Source organism: Arvicanthis niloticus, chromosome 1, assembly GCF_011762505.2.
Source record: "Arvicanthis niloticus isolate mArvNil1 chromosome 1, mArvNil1.pat.X, whole genome shotgun sequence".
NCBI lineage: Eukaryota > Metazoa > Chordata > Mammalia > Rodentia > Muridae > Arvicanthis > Arvicanthis niloticus.
Window position 1 is genome coordinate 108,823,497 of NC_047658.1, and position 20,746 is coordinate 108,844,242.

At 49.6% G+C, this 20,746-nt stretch overlaps 1 protein-coding gene across 3 annotated transcripts; it reads right to left on the reverse strand.

The window, feature by feature from the left end:
* Positions 1–1,925: 1,925 nt before the first annotated feature.
* On the reverse strand, positions 1,926–20,033 carry Ifitm10 (interferon induced transmembrane protein 10). 3 transcript variants are annotated; one of them, XM_076913723.1, is made up of 4 exons: positions 19,769–20,033; positions 18,323–18,427; positions 16,993–17,445; positions 2,899–4,340 (listed from the first exon to the last, which is right to left on the reverse strand). In XM_076913723.1, exons 3-4 carry the CDS (start codon positions 17,233–17,235, stop codon positions 4,116–4,118), a joined length of 468 nt encoding a protein of 155 aa, XP_076769838.1. In that variant the 5' UTR covers positions 17,236–17,445; positions 18,323–18,427; positions 19,769–20,033; the 3' UTR covers positions 2,899–4,115. The 3 variants fall into 3 exon arrangements, with proteins under 3 accessions (XP_076769839.1, XP_076769838.1, XP_076769840.1); XM_076913724.1 differs by lacking the exon at positions 2,899–4,340 and adding an exon at positions 1,926–2,531 and having other exon boundaries at positions 18,323–19,986; XM_076913725.1 differs by lacking the exon at positions 19,769–20,033 and having other exon boundaries at positions 18,327–18,422.
* Positions 20,034–20,746: the final 713 nt, after the last annotated feature.

Here is a 20,746-nt window from a genome sequence, read left to right on the forward strand (position 1 = left end):
TCTTTCTTTCTTGGAAAAAAAGAATGAATTATTTTAAAATAATATGTATTGTTTTATTTGCTTGCATGAATGTATGTGCACCATGTGCATGCCAGGACTTCAGATCCCCTGGAACTAGAGTTACAGGTAGGTGTGTGTGTTTGTGTGTGTGTGTGTGTTTGAAAACTGCGCCTGAGTCCTCTGGAAGGGCAGTGCGCATGTCACTGCTGAGCCACCTCTCTAGCATGCAGATGTCTTCTGTTGATAAGTTACAGAGAAGTCCTGTCACATGAGGGGTGTCAGGAAGATGTGGAGCGCTACCTGCCACACCCTCCAAGCACTGGCTGACAAGGAAGTGGCTAATCCCCTCTCTGCCCCCACCCCTACCCCCTGACAGCCCTATAGGAAGTGGTCAGGACTCTACCAGAAGAGACAAAAATCCAGGGTGGTACAAGCTGAAGTTGCCGTTGAGCTTGACAGAAACAAACATCAGGCAGCAGGGGAGGGAGGTATGCAGCCACAGGGGTAGAGCCTCTGATAAAACCAAGGGTAAAACAAGGGTATGAATGCTTCAAAACTGGTATCTCCTACAAAAAAAAAAAGTGTTCTGGGAGCCCCAAGAAATACATTGTTTCCCACAGATGCTAGCTTTGTGATTATTATTATTATTATTATTATTATTATTATTATTATTATTATTTATATAAAAAAAAAACCACCTCTCCCTGCAGCTTTGAAATAATGTTTTGGTCCCTACCCCAACCCCTATGCCCTCCACCCCCCGACTGCTTTAAAGTTTTGCTCAGTGGCTAATGGTCCTGTGCTTCTACAATGCAAACGTGCAACAGTTTTCTTGTCTCTGTGCTCAAATACCTGACAAGAAGCATTGTAAGGCAGGAGTATATTTTGACTCATGATTTAAGAGTGCCGAGGGTATGGCACAGGAACATGAGCTGTTTGCTTACATCAGTGTACCAGGGAGCAGAGGGCACTGAACAAAGCTACTCAGCTGTGCCTTTCCCTCTTATTCCACCCCAACCCCCAGCCTTTAAATTTTGTTTTGTTTTGATTTCTGTGGTTCTTTTTTTTTTTTCCTTGCCGCATAGCTCAAGTTGCATTGAACTCCTGGTGACCCTGAGCTGCCCCCATCTCTCATTCTTGTACTCCATCTTGTCTAACTCTATCTGGTCAGAACCAGCTCAAGCTTCTGCCTGTGGCCAGCCCTTCATTAACCCCCATCTACACTCTATGCCCACTGTTGGCAACAGTGTCTGCTCCTGCCTGTCTTCTCCTGACACTCCTGATACCTCCAAGGGTATGATCAGAAATCACAAAAGGTGCCAAGGGTCCACACCACTGAGTATGCCATTGGCCCCTACCTGAGCCCCACAGTATCTCTTTTTTCCAAGGCTAACCAGGTCCTCAGAGAGTCAGGGCTCAGTACACTCTGAGTACACTCAGTGCACTATCCTGTCCCTGCCCTCTGCTTTTCAGCTTACTCCACCCTCAGCACATGGGGCAGCATCTTTCTGTGGCAGCACCACTTCCCAGAGCATTGCAGTTGATCCTGACCTTTGAGCAGAGATCCTCAGTTGACAGACAGGGGGTCTCTTTGCCCATTCCAGGGGCTGCTAAGTAGGTGAGAACCTCATCAACACCCTGTGGTTTCCCAGGGACTGGCAAGACTCCCACCACCACTGTAGGAAGCTTCTCCTGGATACTGTACAGGATACCTGACTCTGTGAACCCTGTGGGGAGCCCCTCCACATAACACCCTCCACACTTCACCATCCGACACAGCTGGCCATCATAAGACCACTGGTCTCTGAGTAAGCCTCCTACGGAGTTAGCTGTGTGCAGGCCCTGGGGGCACTGACTGCAAAGCAGCACCCCAAACCTTCAGTTGACACCTAAGCCCTGCTTGGAACATGGACAGAAGCTGAAGCTGAGCTGAGCACATGTTTTAATGAAAGTGCACAGATACAAGAGCTTAGAGCAGGGGTCACAGCTTGGAGAAAGTTGGGGATCAGGAGTTAGGGAACCCCAGGTGCTGGCAGCCCCTATTTCAGGAGCTCCCATGTAAGCCCTTCTTGCTGGGTGTCAGGTCTGAGGGGTCCAGGGTCCTGGGCAGGGTGCATGGGCCAGGGAGGGTAGCCACTGGTAACCAGGCAGCATCATGGGAGGAAACCCAGAGACCCGGTACCAGCAGGACAGGGCAAGAGGCAGATAAGATGGCTGGGAAGAGTGCTCTACTCAGTCGGGCACTCAGCTTCTGGTGGCCTTGCTGCCATGCATGGCTCTGGGCCTTGGTGGAAGCCCATTCTGCCCCTCATTCTCAGCATTCTGAATCTCGGTGACCATCAGTCTCAGTGCTGTGTCTCCAAGACCCACTGCCTGCTAGCTCAGTAGTCAGTGAGCGGGTACCGCAAGAAAATGAAGATGAGAATGATGCAGGAGGCTGCCAACGCAGAACTGGTGATGTTAAACAGCCGTGCTGTCTTGGCATCCTCCACAGCTCCGTTCAGGTCATTCAGGAGCTTCTTGTCCCGAACCTGGAGACAAAAGGAGGAGGAAGAGAGGTAGAGGTCAGAGGAGGCAGTGGAGTGGATGCCAGCAGAGAAAGGTCAGCCTAAGGAAAGAGGAAGAAAAGAGGGAGATGTCAGAGGCCAGCAGAGGAGGGAGGCCAACAGACAAGGGGACAGTGGTCATCAGAGGAGGAGGAAGAGAAGCAGAAGTCAGGAGAGAAGGCAGGACAGAGGCCAGCAGGCCAAGGAGGATAGAAGAGACAGAGGAGAGGAGACTGAAGCCAATAATGGAATGAAAGACTCATCTTTCACGGTTTGTAAAGTAAATGGTGTCTAGTGAGAGAAGAAAATGGGGAATGAGGAACACAGGGACTCCATGAAGGATGCTCAGGAATTTCTGTGTTGTTTTGTTTTGGTGGGTTTTTTTTTTTTTTTGTTTTTGTTTTTTGTTTTTTGTTTTTTGTTTTGTTTGTTTGTTTGTTTTTTGTACAACAGCACAGTGAATCTGAAGTGATCTAGTGTAAAAGGGAGAGGTGACCCTGAGACGCTGGATGCATAGTGAATAGGATGATGACACCAGAGACAGTGGGTGTGGGATGTAATAACAACCATTCCCAGTGTGTTGTAACCAGTTGTGACAGTTCTACCTAGCTAGGCCTTAACCAGGCTGCTGAGTGGACAAGACATCCTTGGAAGATGGAGACAGAGCTGCCCATTTCTAAGAGGCTACCTGGTCAGAGCAGGCAGGCCTTAGGACAGCCCCCTAAGCTACGTCATCCTGTGGGTACCAGCTGGGCCTGATGCAAGCTGAAATCAGAGCCTAGAATGAAGTGTCAGATGAGCACAGGAGGAGACGGGGTGGGGTGGGGGGCTGCTCTATTCATGGACTGGGTTTGGTTAAAAGAAGAAAGGTGAACAGAAGACACTTGGACTGGCTGATGCCAGAATGAGGGAAGTGGATACCTGCAGAGGAAGTGCGGTGGGAGGGAGGAGGGATGGGTGGGAATGGGAGCATGACTAGACAGAGGACAACTGAAGCCTGCCAGGAGGAGGGATACTCCTGAAGAGGAAGGAGTGGTAAGGCAGGAACAAGGAGAAGGGGGAGGGAGATGTGGGATGGGTACACAGCGGTGGGCAGAGGGAGCAGGGAGGAGAAAGGGAAGGGGTGGGGTAGAGTGAGAGGAAGGGAAGGGACCCAGTAAAGGGCAGAGGGGTGACACAGAATGTGGGTTGGACAGAGAGCACGAGTGGGATGAAGGGCTGAGGGGTCAGGAGAGTAAAGGTGGGAGTGAGACTCTGCAATAGGAGGGAACTAACATCTCTGTCACCAAGAAGGAGGCATGTCCCCATTTACTGAGCTCCCACGAATGAAGTCACTTTGAGTGAAGTCATTGATAAGGTTTTATAATTTTTCTCCAGAAAATTAAATTCCCTCTTCCCTTGGATTTAGTAACAGCCCACTTGTCTTTCAACTGTAATGTAGCATCCTTCCTCCAACTGATGCCTGCAGCTGTATGGACATATGGATCTCTAGCAAGTGAGACTCGGTATCTAGTTCACCTATGGCACTGCAATCATTAGCCAGGTGTCCTCTTTAACAAACCAGCTGTTCTACTTCCTCTTGCAAGCCCCTCCTCCAGGCTGCAGATGTGCTATAGACACTCTGGGCCTGAGTTCTGCCTCTGGGATGCCCACGGGTAACTTCACACAGTCAATGGGCACTCTTGCTGTTCCAGGTGCTCGCCTGTGGTGTGGACACAAGAAAGTGTCCACAGTGCTGGATAAGGCCTCATGGTTAGCCTCATGTTTCTGGCATGTCATCTTGCCTGTAGGCTCCTATGAGGAAGACAAAGATGATTCTAGAACAATACCGACTAGCAAGGAGTATGCAGAAGAGAGAGCCTTGGCTCACTCTTACTCTTTTTTATTTTTTTAAAAGAATATATATATATATATATATATATATATATATATATATATATAATAGTTCTCAAGGCTAGACGATAGCTATAAATACAGAAATGAATATCAGCTGAACAGTGTGGATTGGTGTGTGTGTTTGTGTGTGTACGAGTGTGTCTGTGTGTGCAGAGTAGCTAAGGCAAGTGAGGCCACTGGTGTGTTGATATGTGTTAGACGGACAGGAGAGACAGGTAGATGAATTTTGTCCTATACTGGCTGAATGGGATAGATACACAGAAGGACATATGTCAAATGGGAGTAACAGGATAGACAGATATGAGTGGATGTTTGCTGTGGGTGTTGGTAGATGGATGAGTGTATGAATATGTGAGTGTGTTCTGGATGAGAGGGGCGGGTGATGTGAGGAGACAGCACATATATTGGATATGTGGGATACAGTGGATATTTGGACAGACAGATTGGGCTGTAGTATTGTGTTTTATGTAGGAAGGGTGGACACACAGTTAGAAGTGTGTCATGTAGGCAGATGGGTTTATGAAGGTGTGTCAGGTGGTTGAACTGGTGTTTGGGTGGAGTAGTGCATTTTGTATCTTTGGGATGGATTCCTGGTATGTGTGCTGGATGGGTGGAATGGGTAAACAGATTTAGGATTGCATGTGGGATGAGTGAAGGGAGAGAGGGAAGATGTTGAAAGAATATGCCACTGGCTAATGAATGGGAGATAAGTACAGATTCTTAAGCTCATCCGTCAGTCAGTCAATCTATACTTAGTGCCCGCCCTGGCATCCTGGGTGTGTAACTGCAGCTGGCCTGGTACACAACAAGGAACAAAGCAAAGCCTCTGTCCTTGGGGTTCACAAACTAGGCAAGGACTCACAAGACACAAGGCAGCAGGGAAGGAACCGGTGGACTAAGGAGGCTAAAGATATATCTGAAGACATTGTGGGGTGTGAAGGGGGGTTGATGGTATCCTGGGAGAGCCAGTCTCAGCGGATATCCCAGACAGACTTCATTGAGTGGACATTTGTCGGGAGATCAATGACAAGTTTGGTTCTGATGGGGTGTGCTCCAGGTGTTATGTGGGGAACAGTGCTCCACGAGGGAGCAGCTGGGTCAGCCAGGGGCTGCTATGGGAGGGCAGAGAACAGACAGGCAGGGAACAAAGGAAGCTGTCAAGAAGATGTTGGGGGGCTTTGTGAAGGCTTCTCAGAGTGACAGAGTCAGAAGAAAGGGACAGCTGGACAGACTCTAGCAGAGCAGTTGGCTGGGGATTAAGATCAGACAGGGAGGAGGCAGAGTCTGGCCTGGTGAGGGAAGGCTAATTTATCACGTGGACAAGAGCTGTGACAGTGAAAGTGGACCGGAGGGTGGATCTGTGTTCAAGGCAGCACTGGCAATGCTGAGGTCAGTGTGGGAGATGATGATGAGGCGGCCTTGAGGGTAAACTAAAAGTGAACTGCATAAGGAAACCTGGGAGACACAGGCTAAGGCACTTGGTGGTGCAGGCCCTGGGCACTCGTGAGAGCTGCTTTCAGGACTATGACTAGATGCCTGAAGAGGCAATGCTGTGGAGTCAGAAGTTCAGGGGTGAGGTGGAGAGATGAACACGTGAAAGGCACCACCATGTGGGTGGTGGTGAGGAGACCACGTAGGACACTGGGGGAGTTTGGTCCACAATAATGCAGAATCCACATTCAAAGACCAGTAAGAGGACTTGAGGGAGTGGACAGAGGAACAACAGGAAAGCTAAGAAGAACAAGGCAGGTGGGTAGGGCTGGAGCAGAACACTAGAAATGCCACCAGAGTGGGGAAGACACAGGAGACCCAGTGGGGCCCAAGAAGTGACAGATGATGTCTGCTGTAGACAAAAGAATGGAGGGCAGGGAGTGGGGAGAGCAGTTGGAAACTGGTTGAGTCAAAGCATGTACAGGAAGAAGATGAGGACACTGGGCAAGACAGGCAGATGAGTGAGGCGATGATGGACAGGCTTTTGGTGAATGGTGGTGGTCTGACAGATAAATCCATAGAGGGAAGGAAGGAAGGACAGGTCCTCGGTGAGCAGACAGTGGGTGCTAACTCAGTCTCTGGTGCTGAAAGAGCAGGAAAGAGGAAAGGAGAGGAAGGCTGATGGTGGCCAAATGGTCAGGAAGTGCTGTGGGTATATACCTTATCAACTATACAATGAAGGTTCTGAGCCTCAGAGATGGGAGGATGTGGGGCCTTTGAGGGTGAGGCAGCCCTCATCTAAAAGAGGCTCCAAGAGACCTTTGACCTCTGCATGGTGTGAGGTTACTCGCAGAAATGTGAATAGCCTACAGTCCAGAGGAGGGCAGACCTGACTGGAGCCTGACCATGTTGAGTTCTTGTAAAGTTCCAGTCAGCCAAACTGTGGGAAATAACACAGTGTGAAAACTCTTCACACATGCACACCAAAGCAGACAACTCAGATTGGGGGACGGAGGGGTGGGGGTGACCCAGCAGGCACGAACACATGAAGGATGGGAAAGAGAGGTGACATGGTGGGTAGCCAGAGGGATAGCCGAAGCAGTAGATACATGAGCAAGGGGAGGAGGGGAGGCTGGAAGGCACATGGACAGGGGTTTCAGAGTGTATGATGAAACACACAGGTATACTGGTGGACTGAGGAGTTAGACTAGACAGTGCAGAAAGTAGCAGGCTCGCTTGGATAGAACAGACCAGTGGAGGGAAGGAAGTGCTAGAAAGCGGACAGACACGGGCTGGGGATGGAGTTCAGTTGGGGTTCAGTTGCCATCATGCTTTAGCACTCATATAGCCCTGGGTTTGATCCCCAACACCACAAATAAACCTGAAAAACCAGCACTTAGGAGGCAGGGGCCAGAGGACCATGTGTTCAAGGTCATCCTTGACTACATAGTGACCTTGAGGCCAGCCTAGGCTAAGAGGGGGGGAGAAAGGGAAGGGAAAAGGAGGAAGAAGGAGAAGAGAGGGGAGGAGAGGAGAGGAGAGGAGAGGAGAGGAGAGGAGAGGAGAGGAGAGGAGAGGAGAGGAGAGGAGAGGAGAGGAGAGGAGAGGAGAGGAGAGGAGAGAAGAGAAAATATCCAAAAATTGAAGGACAGGATGGGCAGACAGGGACAGAGGAAGTCCAGAGTCAAATAAAAACAAGTGTTTGTGACACCCTGCTGGTGATCTTCAGGGAGCCCCTTGTAGCACTGTGTGTAGTTTCCCAGTTTTTTCCATGGCACTTACTTCATAAGGTCTTCTTATCATTAATTAAAATATTCAATTTAATCATGGGAGGTTGGGGCCGTGCCTGGAATATGCTAAGAGCTCAACCATCACTTAATAGTTTATGGTTGTCTTGCTAAAGGTACATGGGAGACTCAGGGGAGATAAAAAAGAGTGGGGGGGGAGAAAGATGATATAGATAGTGGGGGGGGGTCAATGGGTAGACTAACAGGTGAACACGGAGCAGAGGAGAAAGGACAACGTGTACTCCATGACCAGAAACAGGAATATGAATAGTTTTAGGTGTGGCTGACATTTTTGAGGAAGAGAGCAGCTGGGTAGGTGAGTTTATTGGGCTACGAATGGTAGAAGCTCAAGGACATAAGCTGGCAGATTCATAGTTTACACGAAGTGTGCTCCTCCCATGATACCTCTCATCTGTGTGAACGCCACCTGTGTGTGTGTGTGTGTGTGTGTGTGTGTGTGTGTGTGTGTGTGTATCGGTTTTTTGAGACAGGGTTTCTCTGTGTAGCCCTGGTTGTCCTGGAACTCACTCTGTAGACCAGGCTAGCCTCGAACTCAGAAATCCACCTGCCTCTGCCTCTCAAGTGCTGGGATTAAAGGCGTGCACCACCACTGTATATTTTAGACTGATTGGGTGAGAACAGTCCTTGCAAGCATCTCCAGCCTCCTCTAGTTCCTCTCGCCCTGAAATCCATCAGGACAGACTGTTGTCTGGGTCTCAGACCTGGGAGCTCCTTGTCTGTAGATTCAATTGAACTTCAGAGAAAATTATATTTGACACAAAGTAGAATCTGTGCTGAACATGTGAGGTTTCCCCCCACTTTCCTAAGTGATACAATACAGTAGAACAATAATTGCCCTTCCTTTTAGCAAGATTATATGTCATCTGGAAATGATACTGAGATCATGTGAGCATGTGTGTGGGATCTAAACAAACACCGGGCTGCTTGAAATAAGGGCTTGAGCATCTGTGAACCTGGGTGTCTGTAGAACCAATGCCCTGTGTATTCTACAGGAATGCGTAAGCCGAAGCCTCCCTCACCCACCTCCCACGATCACTTGGAAGCTTTTCCCACCTAGGTTCCTAGCTCCATCTCTCTGCATCCTTAGTCTGTTCCCACATGGAAACTTCATCACATGAGTCCACTCATAGTAGATGACAAAATCCTCACTGTAAAAAACAAAGCTATGTCTCAGATATGTCTGGTGCCTGCTCCTGTTTCAACCACACAAGCTATGGAACTTTGTCCCTGGGCTTCTGCGAGGCCTTTCCTCATCCTGTGACACACACTTCTTCAGACACACATATAGCCTGGACCACCTTGGGCTTACACTCAATACACTGACATGGACTTCTGTCTGAGCCCACTTCATATGAAATAGCAATCCCAGCCACTCTCCTTGGTCTTCACAGCTGACGTCAGCACTGACATATCAGTGAATTTTATGATGGTCTGAGTTCCCTGCCAGAGGGAAGGCTTCTATGGGTGGGGACTGTGTGGCCTGTCCCTCATCATTCACTGGGCAGTTATTTGCTGCATGTGAAGTGAGAAGTCTAGTGAGAAAGTGCTGGGGCATTGTGATGAATCAATGACTAACTACATGGTGAGCTAGACAGTTTAATGAGTGGCCATAATGGTGACATCATAGGAGGGGACAAAAGAGAAGTGAGAAAGGAGGGCAGACATAAGCTTCAAGGTCAAGAAAGATGGGGACTGGGGAGATGGCTTGTTTCATGTAAACTGTCCATGCCAGGCAATCATGAAGACCTGCATTTGAACCTATGTTTAGTGTCAACCATAAAAAGCCAGGGAGGGTTGGAGAAAAGACTCAGAGCACTTGTTCTTGCAGAGAACACTGGTTTGGTTCCCAGCACCTAAAGGGTGGTTCACAACCATCTGTAACTCCAGTTCCAGGGTACCTGACAGCCTCTTTCTGACTTCCTTGGGCTCTGGGCATATACATGATACACAAACATACATGTGAGCAAAATATGCATGCACTTAAAACAAAATCAATAAATCTAAAAATACACTTTTCAAAATGCAGGCATAGCAACATATGCCTATAATCTCAGCTCCGGGGAGACAGAGACAGGCAGATCTGTGGCATGTGATGGCTAACCAGCCATACTGGGGAGACAGAGACAGGCAGACCTGTGGTATGTGATGGCTACCCAGTCATACTTAACTGTTGAAGCCCTAGTCCCAGTGAGAGAACTTATCTCAAAAGACAAAATGAGGTTTTGAGGAGGTGGCTCAATGGATTAAGTCACCTGCTGTCAAGATGAACAACCTGAGCTGAACCTGTGGTGAAAGGAGAGAAGAAACTTCTGTAAGTTGTCCTCTGACCTCCACACAATACATGGCAATGAGTGTGTCTTCACACACACACAAAAGTGTGTGTGTGTGTGTGTGTGTGTGTGTGTGTATATATATATATAATATATATATATATATATATATATATATATATATATATATATATTGGATGGATTCTAAGGAATGACACTTGAAGTTGACTTCTGACTTCCACATTTGTGCTTGCTTACACACATGTGGATTGGCATGAATACAAATATGCACACACAGACACACACCGTACATGAATATGAACATACATATTCAACATAAACAGAAATGAAGCAAGATGGATAAGCATGTGGACATAGGGCAAGTCCACAGAAAGAAGAACATGAGGAATGAACAAGATGGGGAAGAAAGTACATGGTAGGAGTGTGGGTGACCTAAGGATGGAAGAGGTAGGTGGTCTATGTGATGGTTTGTATATGCTTGACCCAAGAAGTGGTACTATTAGGAGGTGTGGCCTTGGAGTAGGTATGGCCTTGTTGGAGTGGATGTGTCACTGTGGGTGTGGGCTTTAAGACCCTCTTCCTAGGTGCCTGGAAGCAGTCTTCTCATAGCGCATTTCAGATGAAGACATAGAACTCTCAGCTCCTCCTGCACCATGCCTGCCTGGATGCTGCCATGTTCCTGTCTTGACAATAATGGACTGAACCTCTGAACCTGTAAGTCAGCCCCCAATTAAATGTTGCCTTTATAAGAAGAGTTCTTGGTCACAGTGTCTGTTCACAGCAGTAAAACCCTAAGTAAGGCAGTTCGTGTGGAGTAGCAGGATAACAGTGCAAGGAGGGAGGATGGAAGAATGCATGGGGCTATCTACAGATGAAAGACAAAATAAGAAAAAGTAGGAAGGTAAGAAGATTGGTGGATGAAAAACAGTAGAACCTGTGTTGATGCTTGTGGGCTTTTTCTTTCCCCTTTTCTTTTTTTCTCTTTTTAAAAGACGGGGTCTTACTATGTAACTGAGGCTGGCCTTGAACTCTAAATCCTCCTGCCTCTGACTCCCAAATGTTAGGATTTCAGGTATGCACCACCACATCAGGCTTATCTAGGGTATGTCAGTCTCTAAAAATAAGACAGGGTGAGACAATGGAGGAGCACAGGAGATGGCCAACGAGCACATGGCTGGGATATGAGATGTGCAGCAAGGCAAGAGGGAAGGGAGTGTGTGCAAGTATGTTCACAGCCACACATGGACCCAGAAATTACTGCATGAGACAGACATAAAGGGAAGAAGCTGGCAGACAGGAAGGAGGGAAGAAGTAATAAGAGAGAAGATATTTGGATGGGCATAAAACTGGAGGAAGGACAAATGTTTGAGGTTTATAGATTTGTATGTTGATGAGTGGATGCCAGCGTAAAATTCTACACAAGGAGGGGGAAAAGAGGTCATGAATGTTGGAATGAGGAGAGGATGGATGGATGGATGGATGGATGGATGGATGGAACAATCATAAGAAGAAACAATATCACATAGAGCAATGTCTTACAGTCACACTTTGGTGAGGGTGGGCAGAGTAACTTCAGGAAGGGGAATGAAGCATGGGTATAGTTAGTTACTCACATAAGAAGAGTCTCATAGCAAGTATTGGTATGTTCTGAACCATGATCATGTGGGTGTGTGGCTGTACACAGAGAATAAAAGAGATGGGTGGAGGGAGGGATGAGAAGTAGAAAAATGGATGAACTGATTGTAGTGGCTGGCTGGAAATCACTAAGAATGGGAAGAAGGTAAGAGCAGGAAGAAGAGAGGAAGAAAAGGATGAGCAGAGGGTCAGAGGATGAACATGTTTGTGGACAGACATGGTAAGAAGAGATGAATGCCTGATATGTGGATGGATAGCATCCAGGAATGGTTGGGAGAAGCAAGGGCGATGAGGGAGGGAGACTGGTTAGGAAGGAAAGCAGGTGGGTGTGCGGACATGCATGAGAGTATGGATACATTCATGCAAACATGAAGATGGCGTGTGCAAGTAAGGGGAAAATAAATTAAATCCATAGATACAGTGAGGATGGATGAATGGACGGATGGATGGGTGGACAGATGATGAGTTCAGCCTGTGAAGCTGAAGGGGGGACTACAAAAGAGGAGAGAAAATTAATGTGGACAAATGGATACATGGGTGAAAATAGAAAAGGGGAATAGAAGGATGGATGAGCTGAGAGGGGAAGAATGCAAATGAGGAAAGCCCAGTGATAAAATGTGTGCACGGCTACTTGGTGTGGACAATTGATAGAAGGGAGGATGTGGCAAAGCATGCATCGATGGAGGGCCATGAGCATACTGATTGAGCTGGTGTGTGATGTGGGGGTGTTATGAGAAAATGACATTAGAGGAACAGTTTAGTGGGTCGGTGTCGAGGTTGGTAAGGATGGGATGGGGCAGTAGGAGAAAGAGAGTCAGAAGGACAATGGTTGTGTCAGCAGGTGAGGGAAGGCTGGTGCTGTCTGCATGTAGTGAACAGTGTGGAGGATGGATTGATGTAGCTGTGCATTGCCTAGTGAGGAGTATCTGAGAAACTCTGGATGACTTCATCATCTGTTAACATCACAGAGTATCTACACAAAGTCAACTATGACAATATTAGGTGATGAAGTCTTGTGTATGAGACCTGCTGTTGCCTGAAATATCATTCTATGACATTATGTGTCATATATAACAGAGTAAATGGCTGGGAAAACTGCATACATGGATGGGTGGTGGGTGAGTAGATGGATGGGTGGATATATGGAAGGTGGAAAAATAGGTTGTGAATGTGTAAAGGGTGAGCATATAAGAAGTCGAGTGTGTAGATAGTTGGGCAAATATGCAGACAAGTGGGTAGGAGGATGGTAGATGGGTGGAGGGGTGGATGGATGAGTGTGTGGATGGGCAGAAGGGATGAATGGTGGTGTGGGTGGGTAGATGGGTTAAATGGGTGAATCGACTGGTGAAGGCTGGATGGGTGGGTAGCTGGATGAGCAAATAGGGTGATGTTTGTGATGTGGATAGATGGGTGAGTGGGTGAATAGATGGATGACCACAGGGACAGATGGTTGGGTAAAGAGATAAATTAATAGCTAGGTTGTATAGGTGTGATGTGGATAGATAAATGGTACATGGGTAGACGAATGCATAAAGAGGTGGGTGTGGTACGAATAGATGGATAGGTAGATAGATGGGTGGAGGATGGATAATTGGGAAGATGAATGACTGTTAATGGATAGATAGATGGATGAGTAGATGGGTAGATGGATAGGTGGATGAGTATGAGATGGATGGGCAGATAGGCGGGTTGAAGTGGAAACTTCTAGTTTCTTTGGAAAGATGGTTATTTCAAATGTTTTTGCTGGGGCACAAAGGTGAACGGCTCTCTTGCTAAAGCAAACTCATGAAAGGCTTTTCAAAACAGATACTTTCACTGGAAAGTATGTTTTGATATAGCAAATATGTGAAAGGCCTCATGAGGAAGGAGTATGAATATGACCCCACAGACAGTTGGAGATGACCTTTGGTTTCGTTTGCTCCACCCTGCTATTCTTCATGAATGACAGGCATGTATTGGTTCACCTTACATAGGGCTGTTGAGCTCAACTTGTGACAACACTGCCATTGAGAGAAACTCGCCCAAGAACTGCTCGTGAGGTTCCTACAACAGCTTGCCACCTCCGAGGCCTCACCTTAAGCCAGTTGGTGATCCTGGCAGTTTCTTCAGGATTGAACCACAGCTGCCTGGTGTCTGGTTGCTGAAAGGACTGGACTATAGCTGCTGGTTCATGCCTGGTTATCTTCCTGCCTAGAAGACTAGTCTGCAGCTGCTGAGTTATATTTGGTGTTTGCTACAGGACTGAACTGATGCCTACTAAGATCAAGCTTGCCCCCAAAGAACTATTGCTGAACAGGTCCACTTATGCCATATTCTAATAACTTTTCTCTTCCACTACCTATGGTGGGTGCCGGGCTAGAGGAGAGGTTGAACCTTTATTAAATGTAAGTTGAAAAAAAATGTATGCCTACAATGGTTAGTTGAATGGATGGGCTGGTAGTATTTATATTCAGGAAGAATGAGGTGGACAGATGCATGTATACAAAACCCAACCAGAATCTACCCTCCCAACCCATTCTTTCAGATGTTCCTATCTCAGGAAGTGCCTGTGTCTTCTAAGCTCAGATCAAGCAGCTGCTATATGCTGACTGCACTGCACTGTCTCTCCTGTGCCTCACACTCTGCTCCCCACAAAGGATGTCCATGTTTGGTGTGTGCTCCTTTCTCCAGGTAGAACTTTGCCTTCACCCATCCTTCAAAACCCATAGGAAATACTACCTCCTCTCAGAAACTCTTGCCTTGAACATTACTTGGCCCCAAGTTCAGTATGATGTCTTCCTCTTCTGAGACAATGGGCTATATATCTCCTCTGGTGACATCCTCTGTCCAGCCAAATAATATCCTTAGGCCTCCCCCATGATGGTTAGCATGCTTTGGACACTAGTAGGCTGGTCCTGAGGATGGGGCAGGACGATGTAAAGGAAAGAAGGCCTTAGAGGCTCTGCAGGAGAGACACAGGTTTCATACAAAAGAGGGGATACCTGTGAGCCAGTGTATGCACACAGCAGACAGCTGCATCTTACACCAATCCACCTGTGCCACCTGATCACAGGATGGCTTAAACAGCATTGTCTCTATTTGTGGACAGATAAGGGAAGGGCTCAGCAAGGAAAGGTGGCTGAAAAGCTAGCCCCAAGTCCTCTTGGCCCCTGTTCCATCTACTGTCCTTGGATATGCTTGTGATGGGCTGTGCGAGTGGCAGGTGCAGCTAGTTAGAAGGCTGCAGCTGGACACACAGGTGGGTTGATGTCCAGGCATCAGGGTCAGAGTTTTTGACCCTGCACATCCTTCCAAGAAGCCCCAAGGCCTGTTCCTGGAGAAGATCTCAGGGAGCAAAACATGAGAGAGAAAGCAAGCTCTCTCTCCCCTCCAAAGTGTCAACCTCACATCCCAGTACAAACTCAAAACCATCCAGAAATGCCTGACCTACCTACAACCCACACCAGATGGGCTACCCTGCCCAGCCAACCAGAGACAGCCTGAGCCAGGGGAGGAAGAGACAGCTCCCGGACCAGAGCCCAGGCAGCCATGCCCAAACCCTCAGGCTGTAGACAGCAAGGGAAAGAGGGCACCAGGGGGAGGCTATGTTCCACTAGCAACCTGGCAATGGTGCCTTCTGCCTGGCACTGCCCCAGAGAACAGAGTTGAGCTGGCCTTAGGACATCCCAAGTCCCGAGGGCCTCTCAGCACAAGAAGTCATGCACACACACACACACACACACACACACACACATCTGTGGTGCACTTATGTGCAAACACATATTGACTCACTAACATTTGCATGCACACATTATACTCAAACATGTGTCCATTCACAATATGTAGCTAAGTGGATGTAGGCATGTGATTAGGCTGACACCCCTCACATGCAATTAGACATACATTTCTATATATGTTCATGCACACTTATACACAGTTGCACTAACATATGCACTTGCTCACACATGTGCACATGTGCATGCACATGATTACATGCATGACATAACACTTAGACATACACTCAAGCATCCACACTCCATATAAACATACCCATCCATGCAACACACTCAAATGCACCCACTCATACTCTACATACACACACACACACACACACACACACACACACACAGTGAATTATGCAATGTGAGCACATGAGTACATGCATGCAGTTACATGCTCTTACAGACATGCCCACTCATGTACACAACACCCATGTGGTACATGTAAAGATGAGGAACCCAGGCCTGGAGAAGAAGGCATGATGATGGTGTGATATGCTGAGCATGAGTCAGGAAGAAAAGAGAGCCTGTTGGCCAGGTATGTGATACAGGACAAGGTGGGACTCATGCCTGCAGATGAATCATGGGCTGAGCTGCCTGGGGACCCTTCCTCCCAATTCAGTCTTACCCTCACTTTTAAATCCCTGCAAGCACCCTTTTTTTCTGCTCTCCCAGCCCCTGATACCCCTCCTTGCTGGGCAGCTGTGATTTCTGGACTGCATCTGGCTTGGGCCATTCAAGTCTGGGCTCAGGAAGTGATGATCTGTGTAATTGTGAGCCAAGCCCTTCCTTCCGGAGATGCAGAATGGGAGGAGGGCACCCAGGCACCATTCCTGCACCCTGCTGGTGGGGCTCCAACAGTTCAAGAATGCTCAGTCCTTATCTGGGACACAAGGGCTGAGACACTGAGGCCGCCTATCACAGCTTCCCCCAGCCCCAAGTTGTGTTTGTTTCTCTCATTTTGTCATGGGAAGGAGTGGATAGGGGGTTCTAAAGACTTGTCACCCTGCTCTGTTTTCAGCCACCGACTCTTCATACAAAAGGGAGTCAGACCTGGAAGTTGTAGCCACTGTGGGTATAGGGAGGGTGGGGTTAGGATGTTTTCCAGCTCTCCCTCTAGCCAGTCTGGTCATCAGGCTTTGGTCTTCCACCATAGACCTGGCTGGGTGAGCATAAGCGCCTGGCAACATTGCTCCCAGAGAGGGGCCAAGGTAAGAGGTTCTGCAAGGGCCCTGAGACCATCCCCTCTGCTTCCCACGGGCACAGGACTTCAAGCCCCTGGGCTCCTTGCAACCTCTATCACAGTTACCTAGGTGTGGCTACTGGCCATATTGACTCCCATGTCCCCTGACCAAAAGACAGGACCTTGAGCTCTGAATGCCTGTTCTCAATAACATAACTAAGCTTGTACAGAGCAGACAACCCTACCCAACTCCCCAAACTGGGTCAAGCTTTCTCAGTTCAAGGAAGGGAAGGGGTGGCCCTTTGCTCCCAGCCCAGAGCTTTGCCTCTTTAAATCCATAAGAGGGTTTCCTGGTTGGGCTTCCATGTTCTGCCTTGGGCTCTACTAAGTGACATTACATCCTGCTAGCCCCCATAACCCTGCCCACCCCCTGCCCAGGCTCACTTTGAGGGAGTAGGCCAGAGCAATGAAGCCCAGGCAACAGAAGTTGAGGTAGACGAAGTTGAAGATGGACCACAGATAGTAGTCGTTCACCTCCGTGGTGTCGGGGTAGACCTCGATGACTGTGGTGGGGTTCGTCATGGTCTTCTTCTCAGCTAAGTGCTTGCAGGCTTGTGGAACACCCGATGCCCGAACGCTGTCAGTCTTGCTGCTTTTAGACTCCATAGGAAACAGAGTGGGTGCCATGGGGGGCGAGGCCGAAGGCTCAGGAGCTGGAGCCGCTGCAGCCTGCAGGGCAGGAGGCTTGGACACACAGGCGAAGCAGCCCTTGGGTGAACCTGCTGGTGGCCTGGGAATCCAGAAGGCCCCGTCCAGGGGGACTCGGGCTTCTTGGGTGCCGTCCGTGGTGCTAGCCGGGGCTCCCAGCAGGGCTGGGCACTGGCTGGGGCCCTGGGCCTGAAGGGAGGGACAGAGTGAGGAGTTGCTGGGCCTTGTGCTCCCAGTAGCACCCACCCTGGAGCCTTGCAGCATCTCCCCTACAGTCCCATAAATGGTCTTTGGGAGATGGAAATCCCTGCGAGGTTGCCAGCTGCCAGTCTGCCTGCCACCTGCCTCCCCCACCCAGCCAGCCACAGCCAATACCAAAGCCATTCGCAGTAGTCTTGGCAAGCACATCAGGGCTTTTCATCGCTTTGCCATCTGCGCCTACTGACACACACAACAGCCCCCCCTCAGCACCCTGAGTGACAGACACCCTGTTGCGATAAGCAGAGCGCCCCCGCATCTCCACGCACTCAGGGCATTCAGACCTACAGTGACACTGCTCCAGTCACAGACTGGCAGTATGAAAAGCGCTCGCTGAAGCACATACACACCAAAACGCACCACACACACCATCACCCGCCCAGCTCTCCAGCCCCAGCACACCCGTGCGCTCAGACGTGCCAGGTAAACAATTGCCCACCCAGACACACAGCACTACACACCACCCCACAGGCTCAGGCACATCTCCGGAGGATCCGCGCAGGTGCAGGACTACAAACTTGCGCTCATCGCCTCCCAAAGCCAACAGAAAGCGGCACTGGGAGACCCTAAGAGCACACACTGTCACACAGAGCCATTCACCTCCCCTCTTGTCCCCACCCCCCACCGTGCCACCAAGAGACCCACAATGACACTCTGCGAAATGGACACTTCCAAGAGACAGCTTGGCGCTGGAGCTCTGCGCCAGCAGGCGCACCCGGCGCCCGTGAGGTGATAGCGAGGGGCTGTGGCTGGGCTAAGTGGCTCCCCGATCTGACCCTGGGCTGCAGCAGCCATCAGTACCGCTCACCTACTGGCGACTCGACGAGTGGGTCAGACCCCCGAGCCTCTGAGCGCGAGTCCTTCTGCTCTCCCGGCCGCTGTCTGTCCGCTGATCGCGTCCCAGCGGCTCAACCTTGGGGGCGGGGAGCGAGCGGGGCTGGCGCCGCTGCCTCCCCCGCTGCCCGCGCGCGCTCCGCAGCGCCAGGCCGGCCGTGGCTGCAGCCAGAGCCTGACTCACGGCGGCGTCGCAGACACCTCCGCCTCCTCCCTAGGGAGGGAGGGGGGGCCCCTATCCCGGAAGCCAGGACCCCGGGGAGTCGCAAGCAGGGCAAGGCTGGTACCCCTCTAACCCATAATCTGCATGGCTCTCATATCCACCGACCACCTAGCTGCTGCTACCCTAGTGCACCTGTGCTCAAATTCTCTCGCGGGTCCTCAGGTCCTGGTGAGTCTGTCTGCTGGACACTCCACCTTGTTCCCATGGCTAACACCCTCCTCCCTACATTTCTTCCACCGAGTCTTGCTAGCTCCAAGACCTGTGCCTTCAGAACCCCTTTACCAAGCATCTCTTCCTCTTGCCCTGTTGAGTCCCACCTGCCACCCTCACACCCTCAGTCCCATGGCAGTCCTAGCCTTTTCTCACGAGGCCCTGTCCTGGTATAAGGTTTTTAAGCTCCCACCCACCTCTTCCTTGACCCTGCCCAGCTGGGCTCCAATCTCACTACTAGCTAAGCCCTGTCTGAGCCGGTCTAGTCCCCATCCCTAATTAGGTTTCTTTTTGGAGTTTCTGGTCCCTTGAAGTCTACAGACACAGATCATAGTTCCTACCTGATTGGGAAGCAGGAAGCGACACATCAAACCCCAGAGGAACACTCATCATTGTTCAATCCTATCTCCCAAGTCCCCAAGTCCCCAGGGTCAGGGTTTTTTTTTTTTTTTTTTGCTCCTGAGTCCAAGTCCAGGCCCTTCACCAACAATCTTCAGAACCCTGCTCTGAGCCCCCCCCCCCCTTTTGGAGTTCCTGTCTCCCAAGTCTGACCCCACCAAGCTTGGTTCTTTCGTTCTAATATGTTCATCATAACTGGGGCTTGAAGTATCTGACCTGTAACAGCCTTGCCTGTCCCTGCTTCACAAGCTCCCCTCTGCCCTCAGGGACAGGAGTGCTACTCGGAAGCCTGGTTCCTCTCAGACACCCCTATACTGGTCTTCTTGGAGCTCAGTCCATGTTCCTGCTCATAGCCTTTCTGACCCCATCCTGGGCCCTGACAGTGCTCGGTCCTTACACATGACTTGCCCTAAGCAATACTGTCCTCTAAGGCTCAGTCCCTAGCAGTTTCTTCTCTCCCTGCCGCACCCCATCCTCAGTCTCTCTTAGATATTTAACCTCAACTGCTCTCCAGCTCCACAGACGCTCCAATGGGCTTTCTTCACCATGGAGAGCCCTCAACTGCCCTCACTCCCTCAGATTCCTTACCTCACCATGTAGGGGTGGAGTAGGTCCTTTTTGCCCCACTCTGGAGTTTCCCAAACTGCACGAAAGCCTTGTTTCCTGCCTTCCTTGATCCCTTTCTCCCTAGCTCTTCTCTAGAACCCTTTCCAGAGTGTTCCAAGGCTGCCTGGCCCCTAGTCTTTCTGGTCTCCTGAAACCTGGGCTCTCTAAACCCCGAGTCCTTCTTCAAGGCCCTGTCTCCTGATTAAGCCCTGCCCCATGCCAAGATCCTCCCTTTCCAGCCCAAACCCCACCTCTGATCCCTGCTGACCCCTGGCACAGCTCATTTGTGCGTGTCAGGAATTTTCAGTGTGAAGTGGATCTTAAGTGTAGAAAAAAAAGAGACGCTCCTTGAGGAGGTGGAATTAATTTCCACACTGGCAGGGACCCCTCCCACCTTTTCTTGGCTTTATTCTGGGCACTCCCTCATGGAGGCTAGCCTTGTTGGTCCAATAAGCCTGGGGGCAAATGGGTTGTGCCAGGAAGCCAGTTCTCCCTCATCCAACTCCACCACTCCTTTGGATCCCAAGGGCCTGACAACCAAACATGCAGAAGCTCCCTCCCCAACCTGTATGTGGCCGTGTAGCACCCAACTAATTACACTAATTACACTGTATGTGGCCGTGTAGCACCCAACTAATTACACTCATTTACACTCTTGACACTCTCCTTACCACACAACCTAAGTCAGATGCTGCCCTTGGCACGTCTGGCCTGTGAGCCTCAGACTTCAGGAAGCAGAAGGGTTGGTCCTTTGGCCCTCAGGGCAGGGTCCACTCAAGGTCATTGGCAAGGTTAAGGCTGAGTCAGGTTCTTCTTCCTAAAAGTCAGCTTTAGGGCTATGGAGTCAGTGTCCCAACCTTTACACTTTAAGCTGGAGATGGAAAGGCTTAGGTATGGTCAGGCCTCACTAATACCCTGGTCAGGGGTTTGAGGAGAAACACCCACCATTAGAAAGCTAGA

Excerpts from the sequence above, each read along its gene's own strand:
- Ifitm10 (XM_076913723.1), bottom strand. The coding sequence starts at position 17,235 with ATGGCACCCACTCTGTTTCCTATGGAGTCTAAAAGCAGCAAGACTGAC. Across the intron at positions 4,341-16,992 it reads CTCTGGCCTACTCCCTCAAA|GAGCCTACAGGCAAGATGAC; the intron begins GTGAGCCTGGGC and ends TCTTCCTCATAG.